This window comes from Giraffa tippelskirchi, chromosome 9 (genome assembly GCF_054371585.1).
Source record: "Giraffa tippelskirchi isolate mGirTip1 chromosome 9, T2T-mGirTip1v1.2.pri, whole genome shotgun sequence".
Taxonomy (NCBI): Eukaryota; Metazoa; Chordata; class Mammalia; order Artiodactyla; family Giraffidae; genus Giraffa; species Giraffa tippelskirchi.
Window position 1 is genome coordinate 158,323,660 of NC_137283.1, and position 15,231 is coordinate 158,338,890.

The window sequence follows — 15,231 nt, forward strand, 5'->3', positions numbered from 1 at the left end:
CCACCCTCTAGAGGAGGTGGCTCTTGACTTCATTCTTGGGATTGGGCAGTCCAGAGCAGACTTCAGCAACACCACTTCTAAAGCCAAATCCTGCCTGCTGCCTGTTTTTGTATAGCCTGTGAGCTCAGAATAGCTTTTACATTTTTAAATGATTGCCAAAAAAATCATAGAATAATATTTGTGGCATGTGAAGATTATATTACATTCATATTTCACTCTCCATACACAGAGTTTTCTTGGAACACAGAAACATGCATTTATTGGTGTACTGTCTATGTTTTTTGTTCTGTAGTGGCAGAGTTGAATAGTGGCAACACAAAGCTTAAAATGTTTACTCTCTGGCTCTTTGCAGAATATCTTTGCTACCACTGGTCCAAAGTAACACTTAAGTCCATAGTGGTAAGAATAAGGATGGGGAAAGAATCACTTTCCTTCCTAGAGACTTAGAGTTATTGCAGGTAATGGGGCATAGCAATGAGGTATTTATATACTTTTATAAGCTAGTACAGAGTAATGAACAATATAAAAAGCCCAGAAGTTTCTGGATAGTAGCAGGTACTGTGACCTCAGCTGGTATCCTTTTCATTATTTCTTTGCCTTTTATTGATTAAAATATAAGACATTGAGAAGATACTTTCCACTTGTTTTTTTACTTCCCTGGATTGTTTCACCTGGCTGCATAGCTTTTGTTTGATTTTGTTTCAGATCTGGGAGGGACTCCCGTGGTGAGCCCCGATGGCCTCCCACTCTTTGGACAGGGGCGCCATGCCAAACCCTTGGCCAGTGCCCAGGATAAGCCCATTTTGAGTCTTGGAGGCAAGCCCCTTGTGGGCTTGGAGGTCATCAAAACAACCACCCGTGCCCCCATCACAACCACAAGACCCACCACCACGACCCCTCGGCCCACCACGACCCCTCGGCCAACCACTACCACCACTCGCCCAACGACCACCCGAACCACAACCCAGACAACCACCACCACCCCGGAGCCCACAACCCCCACCCCCACCTGTCCCCCTGGGACCGTGGAACGGCATGACGAAGATGGCAACCTCATAATGGGCTCACGTGGGGTCCCGGAGTGCTACCCTGAGGAAGGTAACCATCTTCGTTCTGTTGATAACTCACGTGGTAGAGTGGCATTTCAGAGGGGGGTTGCAGAGCCTGCTGGGTGCGGTGAGTGAGGTGTACATCTTCAAATCTAAGTGGGCTTCCTCTGTTTTATCTGGAAACCCTTGTCCCCACCCGAGTCAAAAATTTGTCTGAAACATGAGACACTGTTAGTTTGGACCAGTGTTTCCCAAAGTGTATTCCACAAGATATTTGTAGATTGTGTTGCTTTAGTCATGTCTGATTCTTTGCGACCCTATGGTCTGTAGCCCTCCAGGCTCCGCTGTCCATGGGATTCCCCGGGCAAGAATGCTGGAGTGGATTGCCATTTCCATTAGTAGATTAGTACTTGTTATAATAATAATTTAGAAAAAAGGTTCTGTGATTAGCTATGTGATTTAGACAAAGTTAAAGGAATTTCTGACTGTTGGACTTCCACCACTGAATAGTCTCATTGTGAATTTCTAAGAATAATAGTATTTCCCAAGCACATTTGAACAGCAATCCCTGAGATGGTAACAAATCTGCCTGCAGTGCAGGAGACCTGGGTTTGATCCCTGGGTCAGGAAGATCCCCTGGAGAAGGGAATGGCAACCCACTCCAACATTCTTGCCTGGAGAATTCCATGGACCTAGGAGCCTGGCGGGCTACAGTCCGTGGGGTTGCAAAGAGTCAGACGTGACTGAGTGACTAACACTTTCACTTTCACTTCTTTCCCTTTGGAAAATGCTTATGCTTATGTGGCTTGGCTCTCACAGCAGCAGGGCTGTCCACTGGCTAAGACTGAGCCCTTTCCCGATCTGGGACACACGGTCGCAGCTGTCCTGTGTCCCTGCTGGATCTTCTTACTGAGACCTTCCCCTCCGTTGCTCCCCTAAAGGACAGAACCTGGGGACACTCTGGGCCAAGTCACGGTGGAGCCGAGATGCTATCTTCTCTGCTTGTCCCTGTTCACACTGCTTGGGGGGAGGTCATCTGTATTTGCCTCAGGCTCCAGAAGGCAAATTCATCTCCTTTCCCTCAGGTTGAAATGAATTGCCATGCAGGCTGTAAAGCTTCTGTCTTTTTAAGCTAATGCAGAGTGAAGACCCTTCATTTCAGGAATCACACACATGCCCTGAATTCATAGCACACCATCATTCAAACTCAATCAGTCTGAACGTGAATGCTGTCTCCAAATTGAGAATTCTGTTTGAAGTTAGTCTTTCCGTGAAAAAGTTCCAAATGAACAGGAACATCTGACGTGTCTGAAAAACTCACATCAAAGAACAGGAACATACTGAAGAGGACGATTGGGAAGAAAATTCTCAAACCACCAATTAAAAGTGAGTACAAATTTGAATTTACCTTTGGGTTTCTGGTATGAAAATATCTTGTACTTTCCTTGACCTCTTCAGCATACATTGATGTGGCTATTTTTTAATTGAAGTATTAGAACAGATATTTCTTTACTAATAGGTTGTAAACAGAAGAGTGGCTGTTTGGATTTAGTTCTAATTACTACTACTATTATTATTAATATTTTACATTTTCTTTTTGCTTTTATGTAGGTCTTTTCATTTCTTTTCATTTACTTTGTAATTTTGGACTTTCAGTTGCCATGAAAGTCAGATTCTTGATATTTTTGTTTCTTCTTTTCTTTGCAAATCATGATAGAGATGAATCTTTTTTTTACTTTACTCCTGTGCCTTTGTCTGATAGCCTAGCCTAAGCCAAATTAGTGTCTAATGGTTAGTAATAGTTTACCTCTAGACAGCATTTTGAAAATAAGGACAAAGTCTTTGAAAAAGTTAAATTCAGGGAGAACGATATATCTTAATTATATGTCTACAATTTATTATTTAAAAATACTTCACTACGGCTTACCTTCCTTTTTCATTTCTGCTGCTCCACTAACAATTTCATTAAATATTTTCTTCCTAATATTATTTCTAATCATAGTTGTTTCTATTTATGAAAAACAACTTTAATAATAGCTTTCTTGACACAAAAATCACATGCCATCAGTTCAGTTAAGTCACTCAGTCGTGTCCGACTCTTTGCAACCCCATGAATTTCAGCACGCCAGGCCTCTCTGTCCATCACCAACTCCCAGAGTCTGCCCAAACCCATGTCCATCGAGTCAGTGATGCCATCCAACCATCTCATCCTCTGTCGTCCCCTTCTCCTCCTGTCCCCAATCCTACCCAGCATTAGGGTCTTTTCCAATGAGTCAACTCTTTGCATGAGGTGGCCAAAGTATTGGAGTTTCAGCTTCAACATCAGTCCTTCCAATGAACACCCAGGATTGATCTCCTTTAGGATGGATTGATTGGATCTCCTTGCAGTCCAAGAGACTCTCAAGAGTCTTCTCCAACACCACAGTTCAAAAGCATCAATTCTGCAGTGCTCAGCTTTCTTCACCATCCAACTCTCACATCCATACATGACCACTGGAAAAACCATAGCCTTGACTAGATGGACTTTTGTTGGCAAAGTAATGTCTCTGCTTTTAAATATGCTATCTAGGTTGGCCATAACCTTCCTTCCAAGGAGTAAGCATCTTTTAATTTCATGGCTGCAATCACCATCAGCAGTGATTTTGGAGCCCCCAAAAATAAAGTCTGACACTGTTTCCACTGTTTCCCCATCTATTTCCCATGAAGTGATGGGACCAGATGCCATGATGTTAGTTTTCTGAACGTTGAGCTTTAAGCCAACTTTTTCACTCTCCTCTTTCACTTTCATCAAGAGGCTCTTTAGTTCTTCTTCACTTTCTGCCATAAGGGTGGTGTCATCTGCATATCTGAGGTTATTGATATTTCTCCTGGCAGTCTTGATTCCAGCTTGTGTTTCTTCCAGCCCAGCATTTCTCATGATGTACTCTGCATATAAGTTAAATAAGCAGGGTGACGATATACAGCCTTGATGTACTCCTTTTCCTATTTGGAACCAGTCTGTTGTTCCATGTCCAGTTCTAACTGTTGTTTCCTGACCTGCATACAGGTTTCTCAAGAGACAGGTCAGATGGTCTGGTATTCCCATCTCTTTCAGAATTTTCCACAGTTTATTGTGATCCACACAGTCAAAGGCTTTGGCATAGTCAATAAAGCAGAAATAGATGTTTTTCTGGAACTCTCTTGCTTTTTCGATGATCCATCGGATGTTGGCAATTTGATCTCTGGTTACTCTGCCTTTTCTAAAACCAGCTTGTACATCTGGAAGTTCACGGTTCATGTATTGCTGAAGCCTGGCTTGGAGAATTTTGAGCATTACTTTACTAGAATGTGAGATGAGTGCAATTGTGCGGTAGTTTGAGCATTCTTTGGCATTTCCTTTCTTTGCGATTGGACTGAAGACTGACCTCTTCCAGTCCTGTGGCCACTGCTGAGTTTTCCAAATTTGCTGGCATATCGAGTGCAGCACTTTCACAGCATCATCTTTGAGGATTTGAAATAGCTCAACTGGAATTCCATCACCTCCACTAGCTTTGTTCATAGTGAAGCTTTCTAAGGCCCATTTGACTTCACATTCCAGGATGTCTGGCTCTAGGTGAGTGATCACATCATCATGATTATCTGGGTCGTGAAGATCTTTTTTGTACAGTTCTTCTGTGTATTCTTGCCACCTCTTCTTAATATCTTCTGCTTCTGTTAGGTCCATACCATTTCTGTCCTTTATCGAGCCTATCTTTGCATGAAATGTTCCTTTGTTATCTCTAATGTTCTTGAGGAGATCTCTAGTCTTTCCCAATCTGTTGTTTTCCTCTATTTGTTTGCACTGATCGCTGAGGAAGGCTTTCTTATCTCTCCTTGCTATTCTTTGGAACTCTGCATTCAGATGGGAATATCTTTCCTTTTATCCTTTGCTTTTTGCTTCTCTTCTCTTCCCAGCTATCTGTAAGGCCTCCTCAGACAGCCATTTTGCTTTTTTGCATTTCTTTTCCATGGGGATTTTCTTGATCCCTGTCTCCTGTACAATGTCACGAACCTCTGTCCATAGTTCATCAGGCACTCTGTCTATCAGATCTAGTCCCTTAAATCTATTTGTCACTTCTACTGTATACTCATAAGGGATTTGATCTAGGTCATACCTGAATGGTCTAGTGGTTTTCCCTACTTTCTTCAACTTAAATCTGAATTTGGCAATAAGCAGTTCATGATCTGAGCCACAGTCAGCTCCCGGTCTTGTTTTTACTGACTGTATAGAGCTTCTCCATCTTTGGCTGCAAAGAATATAATCAATCTGATTTTGGTGTTGACCATCTGGTGATGTCTGTGTGTAGAGTCTTCTCTTGTGTTGTTGGAAGAGGGTGTTTGCTATGACCAGTGCATTCTCTTGGCAAAACTCTATTATTAGCCTTTGCCCTGCTTCATTCTGTACTCCAAGGCCAAATTTGCCTGTTACGCCAGGTGTTTCTTGACTTCCTACTTTTGCACTCCAGTCCCGTATTATGAAAAGGACATCTTTTTTGGGTGTTAGTTCTAGAAGGTCTTGTAGGTCTTCACAGAACCGTTCAACTTCAGCTTCTTCGGTGTTACTGGTCGGGACATATATTTGGATTACTGTGATATTGAATAGTTTTCACCCTTTTAAAGTGTACAGAAAGTTTAGCGTATTCATGAAGTTGTGCAACTATCACCGTTATCAAGTTCCAGAATATTTTCTTCACCCCGTGAACAAACCTTTTACTCATTAGTAGTCGCCCTCCATTCCTGCTCCTCCCAGCTCCGGGAACTGTTCATCTCCTTTCTATCTCTCTATTTGTCTGTTCTGGACATTTTGTGTAAATGGAATCCCATGTGAAATGTGTCCTTTTGTGTCTGGCTTCTTTCACTTAGCATAATTTGTTTTCAAGTTGTCTGTACTGCTTTCCTTTTATTGCTGACTAATACTCCATTGTGTGGAAAGGCCACATTTTATCCATTTATCGGTTGGTGGACATTTGGGTTGTTTCTACCTTTTGTCTATTATGAATAATGCTGCTGTGAACATTTGTGTACATTTTTTTTCTTTTAAATATCTGTTTTTAATTTTCCTGTGTAGAGTTGTTGTGTTGATTGGTAACTCTGTGTTTAACTTTTTTCCCTACTATTTTTTAAAAATTTTAATGGGAGGATAATTGCTTTGCAATGTTGTATTGGTTTCTGCCATACAACAGTGTGAATCATACATACGTCCTCCCCCTTTTGAACCTTTCCCCCAACCTCCCACCCCATCCTGCCTCGCTGGGTTATCACAGAGTACCAAGCTGAGCTCCCTGTATAACGCAGCAGGTTCCCACTAGCTCTCTGTTTTACATGTGATAGTGCATATGTTTCAGTGCTACCCTCTCAATTCATCCTACCCTCTCCTTCCCCTACTGTGTCCATAAGTCTGTTCTCTATGTCTGTGTCTTTATTCCTGTCCTGCAAATAGGTTCATCAGTATCATTTTTCTAGATTTCATATATATATGTTAATATATGATATTTTCTTTGTCTTTAACTTTTTGAGGAAGCATCAAACTGTTGTCTATAGCAGCTTCACTGTTTTCATTCCCTGACAGAAATGCATAAGGCGTCCAGTTTCTCTCCATCTTCACCAGCACTTGTTATTATCTGTTTTTTTTCATTCTAGCCATCGTAGCTTGGATTCCCTGTACTACACTATTTTATAGGAGGGACTTGAGTGTCCGTGGATTTTGGTATTTGCAGGGGCTTCTGGGCCAATTCCCCGTGTACACCAAGGGACAACTGTAGTTCAGTCTACAATGCACACTCACAGGTGCTGGGGTTCCATGTGTACACACATGTGCTTTTTACCAAGCACATTTTGGCCATGACACTTTGCAGCCTAGTCACCCGAAATTGTTGTAAGGATGCTGACTTAGAACCTCTGCTATGATCACTGTGAGAATACCTGCCCTTCTGAGACTCCCCTTCTCAGCCCCCATCTAGCCAACTGTTTGTCATTACCTTCTGTTGGCAAAGTCCTAACTTTTTGTTTCTAGCTCTCCAATTTTTTTTTGAACTTTTATTTTATATCGGAGTATAGCCATTTAATAATGTTGTGGTGGTTTCAGGTGATCAGCGAAGGGACTCAGCCATACATGTACGTGTGTCCAAAGTCTCCCAAAACCCCCTCCCATGCAGGCTGGCACACAACATTGAGCAGAGTTCCATGTGCTGTCTGATAAGTCCCTGTTGGTTATCCATTGTATTAATAACTATAGCAGTGTGTACATGACCATCCCAAGCTCCCTAACTATCCCTTCCCTTTGAATCATTTGTAAGTTCATTTGTATCATTTCTTTTTAGATCCCACACATAAGGGATGTTATACAATGTGTCTCCTTCTCTACCTGACTTACTTCACTGGGTATGACACTCTCCAGGTCTATTGATGTTGCTGCAAACTGCAGGATTTCATGCTTTTTAATCACTGAGTAATATTCCATTATATATATGTACCACATCTTTTTTTTTAATCCATTCCTCTGCTGATGAGCATTTAGATTTCTAGCCCTCCAATTTTAAAAATCATCTTTTCAGATATCTTAGTCTTGCCTATCCTGGTTATATCAATTCTCTCTTTTCCTTGAAAACGCTGCTTTAACAGTGTTCTGGGAATAACCTTGTGTCATTAAATTATTCAGTAATTAAAGCATTTTTTATAGATACCATAGTTATACATATTCCTGTATGCACAGATGCATATTATATGTTTATTTCCAGTGTATTGACGCCCTTTCTCTCTTTACACACACACACACACACACACACACACACACACACATACACACACACATGCATAATTTTTGGCTTGCTATGACTTTTCTATTAAGTAATAAACTCCTTGCAGTAGAGACAGTGTCCTCTGCTTCATCTCAGATTCCTTGTGGTACCCAATAATGCATCTTTGGATATCTAAACCATACCCTAAGCCATAGGCGTGCTCTGTTTTCTAATGGAGAAGTTAGAAAGTCTTTTGAGAAGTCTTTTTACCAGTGATCCTTGTTTTTCAGGTTCCATTTTGACAGCAGATCTGATGATATCGTGTGTGTTTGGAAATGTTATGAGCCAGCTGAACATCTTCAACAATTTGTAACACTACCGTGGGGCATGTTTTAGAAGAACATCAGTCATTATGGAAAACAGTTCCCTCCTGCCACAGCTCACTCGCAAGACAGAAAATACAAAGAGAATAATTGAAAGTTCACTTGAGTTGGACCAACCAAATAATTTGCAAATATCCTTGGGTTTCAAATGACTATAATTTACCTTCTCTCCAAACTTTTAATGAGAATCTACTTTAACAGTTTTTTTTAAAAGTATCTCTGGAACTAAGACCCAAACATTTTGTACTCTCTTTTTATTTCATGACCGTTTGGATAAAACCACTCAAAAAATATACATATATAAACTGTACCACATGGTTGGTGGCTGGCTGCTACTTTTATGTGAAGAGGTGGAAGCTTTTGACATCAATTTTGGTTTGGCTTAAAAACATTCAGTTATATGTAGTTCCAGATACTCCAAATTGGCATTCAGGTGGGGCAAATTCTGAGGGTCAGCTTTTCCAAAAAAAAGTAAATCTGTTTCATTACATCTGGAAGTTTCTTTGACTTGGAATCAAGATGGTGCTATTTTAGACAAATTATCTCTGACTTTATTTGGTTTTAAAACAAAAAAAGGAGCACTAAATCACTCAGTAGGATGTTTACTTTTGCCAGAACGCTCAACTGTCACTCGTCTCAAGAAGTGATCCAAGTTCACAGGTGAAAGGCGTGGTTTCTGTGGTCTGGTGCTGGACCAAAGTGCTGCAGCTCCTTAAGGAATTGTACTTACTAATTGTACTTAGTATCAGGAATCCATGGAGGAGACCCTTTCTCATTCACACTGGGCTGCAACAATTGTACAATTTATTCATTTTGACCTGACTAAAAATAATAATGAAATGAAATGAATCTGAGTTGATAATAAGCCACAACAGGACTACGTTCTTGAAAGTTAATAGACAAGGGAAAGAAAATGGTGTCATGGAAAACAACAGCAAGATAACCCCAAATGTTAGGTGGTGTGAACTTGAAAACTCTGATTTAAACCAGCCCAGAAGTAATTCCTCTTGGATCCAAGCATATTGACATTGGAATGAACTGAAAAAAAAAAAAAATCTTGTCTAATCGTTATTCTCAAAATGCCCATCCTGAAGGGTGGATCTTTTACAACCTCTCTTTGATGACATTTGCTGGCCACGTCAGAACACACCCAGCATCACCACCTCCATGGTGTCTACGGGGCTTTTCCCTTCGATCCCAGAGGGGCCGGACAGGCAAGGCAAGGTCACCATTGTCCTCTGCTGGTGGAGTTTTTCTGGCAGTGCTCAGATTCATGAAGTTATTCGAAGTAGGCTCAAAAAAGCCTAATAGAAGGATTCTATTGGAATATTTCAGGGGAATGATCAGTTATTTCCTAGCAATAAACAAAATTCAAAATTGGTGCTTGTAATTTTTTAGTCAAGGGGGTTTATATACTTTTCTATTTCAATTCCCCCTTCATTATGCTGCAGAATGATGATTCTAATGAAGCGCCTGAAGGTTTACAAGCAAAAGACTGGTTTGTCCAACTTCTAAACAGTGGAGGCAGTTTGATGAAGTATAAAGTCTTTGGAGCCAAGGCCTTGTAGTTCAGTTCTGTTTCAGCTCTTGGTCCTTTACCAGCTGTGTGACTCCAGGCATGTTATAAATCCTTGGTGTCCTTGGCTGAGAAGTGGAGATCTCCCACGTATTTGGAGATTTATGTGAGGATTAACTCAAACAATATATACTTGACAGTGCCCGATGCCCTGAAGGCATGTGATACACCCTACTTCCTGCTTCCTGTCTCCTCACTCACCCTCTCTGCCTCTTAAGTGTGCCTTGGATTGAGAGTTCTGTATAATTTGCTGTGGCTTCAGGTCAAACGAAGAAATTCTTCTGAACTTTTTTTTGAATTAGGAAATCTTTTGCCTCAATATTTCACCAACTGCAGAGAAAGGATCTCCTTTTTCAGCTGCATCTGTCTCCCCCAGCAGAGTAGTCATGTATGGATTTCCTCCCATCTTCCCAAAACAGCTTCTGCTTAAAGCAGTACCCAGCTCGTGGAGGCAAAAAACTTTTTTGCTTCAATCACTCACTTTTTTGAACCAAGTTTTCATCCATTCTCTTACCAGTTTTGTTGTTGTTTTTAGTCACTAAGTTGTGTCCGACTCTTTGGCGACCCCTATGGACTGTAAGAGCTTCCCTAGTAGCTCAGCTGGTAAAGAATCCGCCTGCAATGCAAGAGATCCCAGTTCAATTCCTGGGTCAGGAAGATCCGCTGGAGAAGGGATAGGCTACTCACTCTAGTATTCTTGGGCTTCCCTGATGGTTCAGCTGGTAAAGAATCTGCCTGCAATGCGGGAGACCTGGGTTTGGTCCCTGGGTTGGGAAGATCCCCTGGAGAAGGGAATGGCTACCCACTCCAGTATTCTGGCCTGGAGAATTCCATGGACTGTGTAGTCCATGGGGTGGCAAAGAGTCGGACACAACTGAGTGACTTTCATTTCACTTCATGTACTGTAATCCTCCAGGCTCCTCTTTCCATGGGATTTCTCAGGCAAGAATACTGGAGTGAGATGCCATTTTTTCATTCAGGGGATCTTCCTGACTCAGGGATCAAGCCCACGTCTCCTGCGTCCCCTGAACTGCAGGTGGATTCTTTACTGCTGAGCCACCTGGGAAGCCATTAATAATAGTCGTTTGAACAATGGTTCTTATAATTAGGGCTTCCTGGTGGATTAAAAAAAATCACATATAAAAGTCTACAGATTGCATGTATAGGATAATTCTGTAGTCACAGCAGATCTAGTGACTTTATAAGTAAAATCCAACTTGTTTGTAAAGAGATGTTTGTAATCATTGGAATATTATTTCCAAACTTCATAGGCAAGTTAAGAAGTTCTAATCATTACAGATTTAGCTCCCGAGTCACTGAGAGGGGATGGAAGCTTAGAGGGAGCAGCGAAGCCAGAATAGAACAGAAGAGAGGCAGGAGGCCACCTGGAACATGTGAGCAGCAAGATCAGGGGATGGAGAGAGAGTGAAAAATCAAAGTGTGAGTCTCAGTTGTGTCCGACTCTTTGCGACCCTACCGACTTGCAGCTCTTCAGGCCCCTCTGTCCATGGAGTTCTCCAGGCGAGAATACTGGAGTGGGTAGCCATTCCCTTCTCCGTGGGATCTTCCCCACCCTGGGATCGAACCTGGGCCTCCAGCCTTGCCGGCAGATTATCTACCGTCTGAGCCACCAAAGGCCACGAACAAAGGAGTTCCCTGCCTTCAGAGGATGTCTGTTCTCAGGCCTGCCCTCCTCCCCTTCCCTCCCTCCCCTCCCCTCCCTCCCCTCCCCTCCCCCTCCCTCCCCTTCCCCCTCCTTCCTCCCCTTCCCTCCCTCCCCTCCCCTTCCCTCCCTCCCCTCCCCTCCCCTCCCCCTCCCTCCCCTTCCCCCTCCCTCCCCTTCCCCCTCCTTCCTCCCCTTCCCTCCCTCCCCTCCCCTCCCCTCCCCCTCCCTCCCCTTCCCCCTCCTTCGTCCCCTTCCCCCTCCTTCCTCCCCTCCCCCTCTCTCCCCTTCCCCCTCCTCCCTCCCCTCCCCCTCCCTCCCCTCCCCCTCCCCCTCCCCCTCCCTCCCTCCTTCCTCCCTCTTCACCTCCCCCCAAGTCGGGAAGAGCCCCCTCTGCTGGAGGGTCGGGAGCTCTGGGGAGGTGTCTTTTCCAGTGCACCCTCCTGAGCACAAAGGAGAGAAACTCTCCGTTCCACCTCTGCGTTCTGAGGCTGGAACGTTCTGAGGAAACTGAGGCAGCCGTGGCAGGGGAGGCTTATTTCCCTGGAAGCAAAGCAGCAAGGGGCTGGATCGCCGTGCCCTTGGCGCCATGCTGAAAAGAAAGCCTGGGGCATTTGCTGACTGCCCTTGCCTTCTCCTTCCTAGATGAGTTCTCAGGGCTGGAGACCGACACCGCAGTGCCCACGGAAGAGGCGTACGTCATCTATGATGAAGGTACGAGTGATTCCAAGCACATTATTGGGGGTACTTTTCTGATTAGAGAATCTGATGTTGGTTACCAAGTGCGTGCACAGTCCCTCAGTCGTGTCTGGCCCTTTGTGACCCCATGGACTGTTAGCCCACCAGGCTCCTCTGTCCATGGAATTCTCCAGGCAAGAATACTGGAGTGGGTTGCCATTCCTTTCTCCCGGGGATCTTCTCCACCCAGGGATTGAACCCAGGTCTCCTGTGACCTTCTGGCATGGCAGGTGGATTCATCACTACTGAGCCACCTGGGAAGCCACCTGGGCAGGCCGAGGTGGGCTAAGTGGATGGTCTCAATTTCTGTTTCCCTGAGAACTTGAGGCTGGAGGGCAACGCTTAGAGAAGGGTGGTGGTACTCCGCTTCCAAGCTACCTCCCCTTGCCCCATAAAAATTTGATCCAGAGGAAAACTATGTGCTTGACACACAGATGGAGCCTCCAGACAAGACCCCTAAGCCCCCTTCCCTCCTTCTCAAACCTTCTCCTCCTTCTTTTGTAAATTCTGGAGTTACTTAGTCTGAACACCCCTGCACCACGCATCCGTGTTAATAAAAACGACTTAGTTTAACTGAGTTCCAGCTTCCCTTCTTGGCTCTTCTCACTCTCATTCTTTCCTTTCCTTTTGTAATTACATTCAAAAAGCAATGTGGTAGATGTGCTGGTTTTTTAAAAACCAGAATGTTTTCAGGTGAAGGTGAAGTTTCTAAGATGAAGAAGAGGCTTGCTTTGCATCGTGTCTGATCACTCCATTCCTAGTAATTACTGCTGTGATTATACTTACCTCCCTGTGGTTGTTCTTGTGTTTTGTAAATTGCCTCCGAAATTGAAGGAAATTCACGTAGAAAGCTTGTCCCCTTCCCAGTGCTGGCCTTTGACACTTGGGATGTCAGTCCTCACTAATGTGCTCAGTCTGCCTGCTGCTGGTTGTAGATTCAAGCAAGGCTCTTCACTCATGAATGTGGGAATAATGTCACCTCTGATGCAGTCATGATCTTCAATGTAGTGGTTTCAGTTCAGTTCAGTTCAGTTCAGTCGCTTGGTCGTGTCTGACTCTTTGCAACCCCATGAACTGCAGCACGCCAGGCCTCCCTGTCCATCGCCAGCTCCTGGAGTTTACCCAAACCCATGTCCATCAAGTCGATGATGCCATCCAGCCATCTCATCCTCTGTTGTCCCCTTTTCCTCCTGCCCTCAATCTTTCCCAGCATCAGAGTCTTTTCCAATGAGTCAGCTCTTTGCATTGGGTGGCCAAAGTATTGGAGTTTCAGCTTCAACATCAGTCCTTCCAATGAACACCCAGGACTGATCTCCTTTAGGATGGACTGGTTGGATCTCCTTGCAGTCCAAGGGACTCTCAAGAGTCTTCTCCAACACCACAGTCCAAAAGCATCAATTCTTCGGCACTCAGCTTTCTTCACAGTCCAACTCTCACATCCATACATGACCACTGGAAAAACCATAGCCTTGACTAGATGGACCTTTGTTGGCAAAGTAATGTCTCTGCTTTTTAACATGCTGTCTAGGTTGGTCATAACTTTCCTTCCAAGGAGTAAGCGTCTTTTAATTTCATGGCTGCAATCACCATCTGCAGTGATTTTAGAGCCCAGAAAATAAATCCCCCAGTTAGAAAAAAAAAAAAAAAAACAGACTTGAAAGAAAAACAGCAGATGTGAGAAAGCAAAGGAAGTTTTCTTAGCACCTTTGGAAATAAAACCCTATGATTTGGAGCTGTTGAAAAGGGAGCAGAATTTTCTTTTCTTTTTTGTTAATGGATTAGTTCTCTCAATAGGATTAGTCCCACCTCCCCCTCAGAAAATAACCCATACGCACTAAAAAATCAGGTTTATTTTCTTGTGTGACTCTTTTATGGCTTTAAAAGGGAAAATTATTTAGGCAGAGAATGGTCATGGACCAGTAACAGGAGCATGCTAACCTGGGTAAGTTCTAAGGTTCTGTCCGTCCAGCTTTGATTCCAAAAATCTCATTTTTCTTGTCATGTGTGTTTCTTTTTTATTTTTTTCCTTTCCTTCTTCTACCTGCAGCTGCTTTTCCCTAAGGACTGAAAAATGGTGGGGTGGGGGGGATATTGTTTTGTTAGCAACAAATTCTGTTCAGGCACAGAGTTTATTCTAAAGTCTGTTTGTGTGCCTATACACTTCAGTGTCTTGTTCAATCTTAAGGTATCTTTTGATGGTACATGGTGCCCCTTTTCTGGACGTGCCCAGTTACAAAACCATTATACCATTTCAGATTATGAAGTTGAGACCTCGGGGCCGCCGCCCACCACCCAGCCCTCCACCACCACCACCACCACCACCACCACCACGCCCGCTGTCATCCCGCCTGAAGGCCCCATCAGTTCCTACCCTGAAGAAGAATTCGATCTGGCTGGGAAGAAACGTTTTGTTGGTAAGTACAAGTTCGTTAATCGGAGAAACGTGAGTTTTTAGCTTTCATCCTTTGAAGAAGAGAAGAACAAATCCCTCGGTTTGGCCATGGCAGCTCGTTTAGAGCAGAGGTTTTTCCCAGGGTGACGTTTCCACTCGGGTGAGTCAGTGAATCAGTCCTGTTTAGATGCTTTCTAAACATGAACTTGCTCTCTGCAGAAGTCAGGGGAGCAGGCACACAGGAGAACATTTGGTATCCAGTGGAGCAGAGTTTAGAGAGGCTGTCTTGTGTAGATGAAGAGTAAGAAATATTTAATAATCAAGTCCAGGAAATATAAGTATTTTTGTTATAGCCAACTTTTCTGAGATGAGAATTTTACTAGGCCTTGCCTGCACATTGGTTTTGTTTGTTTGTTTGTTTTGTTGTTTTACTTATTTATTTAGGCTGCTTTGGGTCTTAGCTGTGGCATGTGGGATCTAGTTCCCTGACCAGGTATCAAACCCAGGTCCCCTACATTGGGAGCGTGGAGTCTTAGCCTCTAGACTGCCAGGGAAGCCCCTGCATGTTGTTTGTTAACTTCTTCCTAAAAGATGAGCAGTTTGATGAATTGAGCTACTAGTATATCTTACAGTTTCAAAGAGCTGAAGCTGTTTTCCTTGAGGTTATTTCCTATA

At 43.5% G+C, this 15,231-nt stretch overlaps 1 protein-coding gene and 1 long non-coding RNA gene across 6 annotated transcripts in view; one reads left to right on the forward strand and one right to left on the reverse strand.

The window, feature by feature from the left end:
- FNDC1 (fibronectin type III domain containing 1) overlaps positions 1 to 15,231 on the forward strand; it is a 111,323-nt gene that overhangs the window by 73,525 nt on the left and 22,567 nt on the right. For 3 of the 5 annotated variants that reach the window (XM_081530182.1, XM_081530181.1, XM_081530183.1), the window contains 3 exons: positions 706 to 1,098; positions 12,072 to 12,140; positions 14,420 to 14,578. In XM_081530182.1, coding sequence (XP_081386308.1) covers positions 706 to 1,098; positions 12,072 to 12,140; positions 14,420 to 14,578 — 621 coding nt within the window. The remainder of the gene's footprint in view (positions 1 to 705; positions 1,099 to 12,071; positions 12,141 to 14,419; positions 14,579 to 15,231) is intronic. The other 2 variants (XM_081530185.1, XM_081530184.1) reach the window with 1 other exon arrangement.
- LOC145521523 (uncharacterized) lies at positions 8,427 to 11,895 on the reverse strand. The gene is made up of 2 exons (XR_014065442.1): positions 11,793 to 11,895; positions 8,427 to 10,379 (listed from the first exon to the last, which is right to left on the reverse strand). It is a non-coding gene; the product is annotated as an uncharacterized LOC145521523 (long non-coding RNA).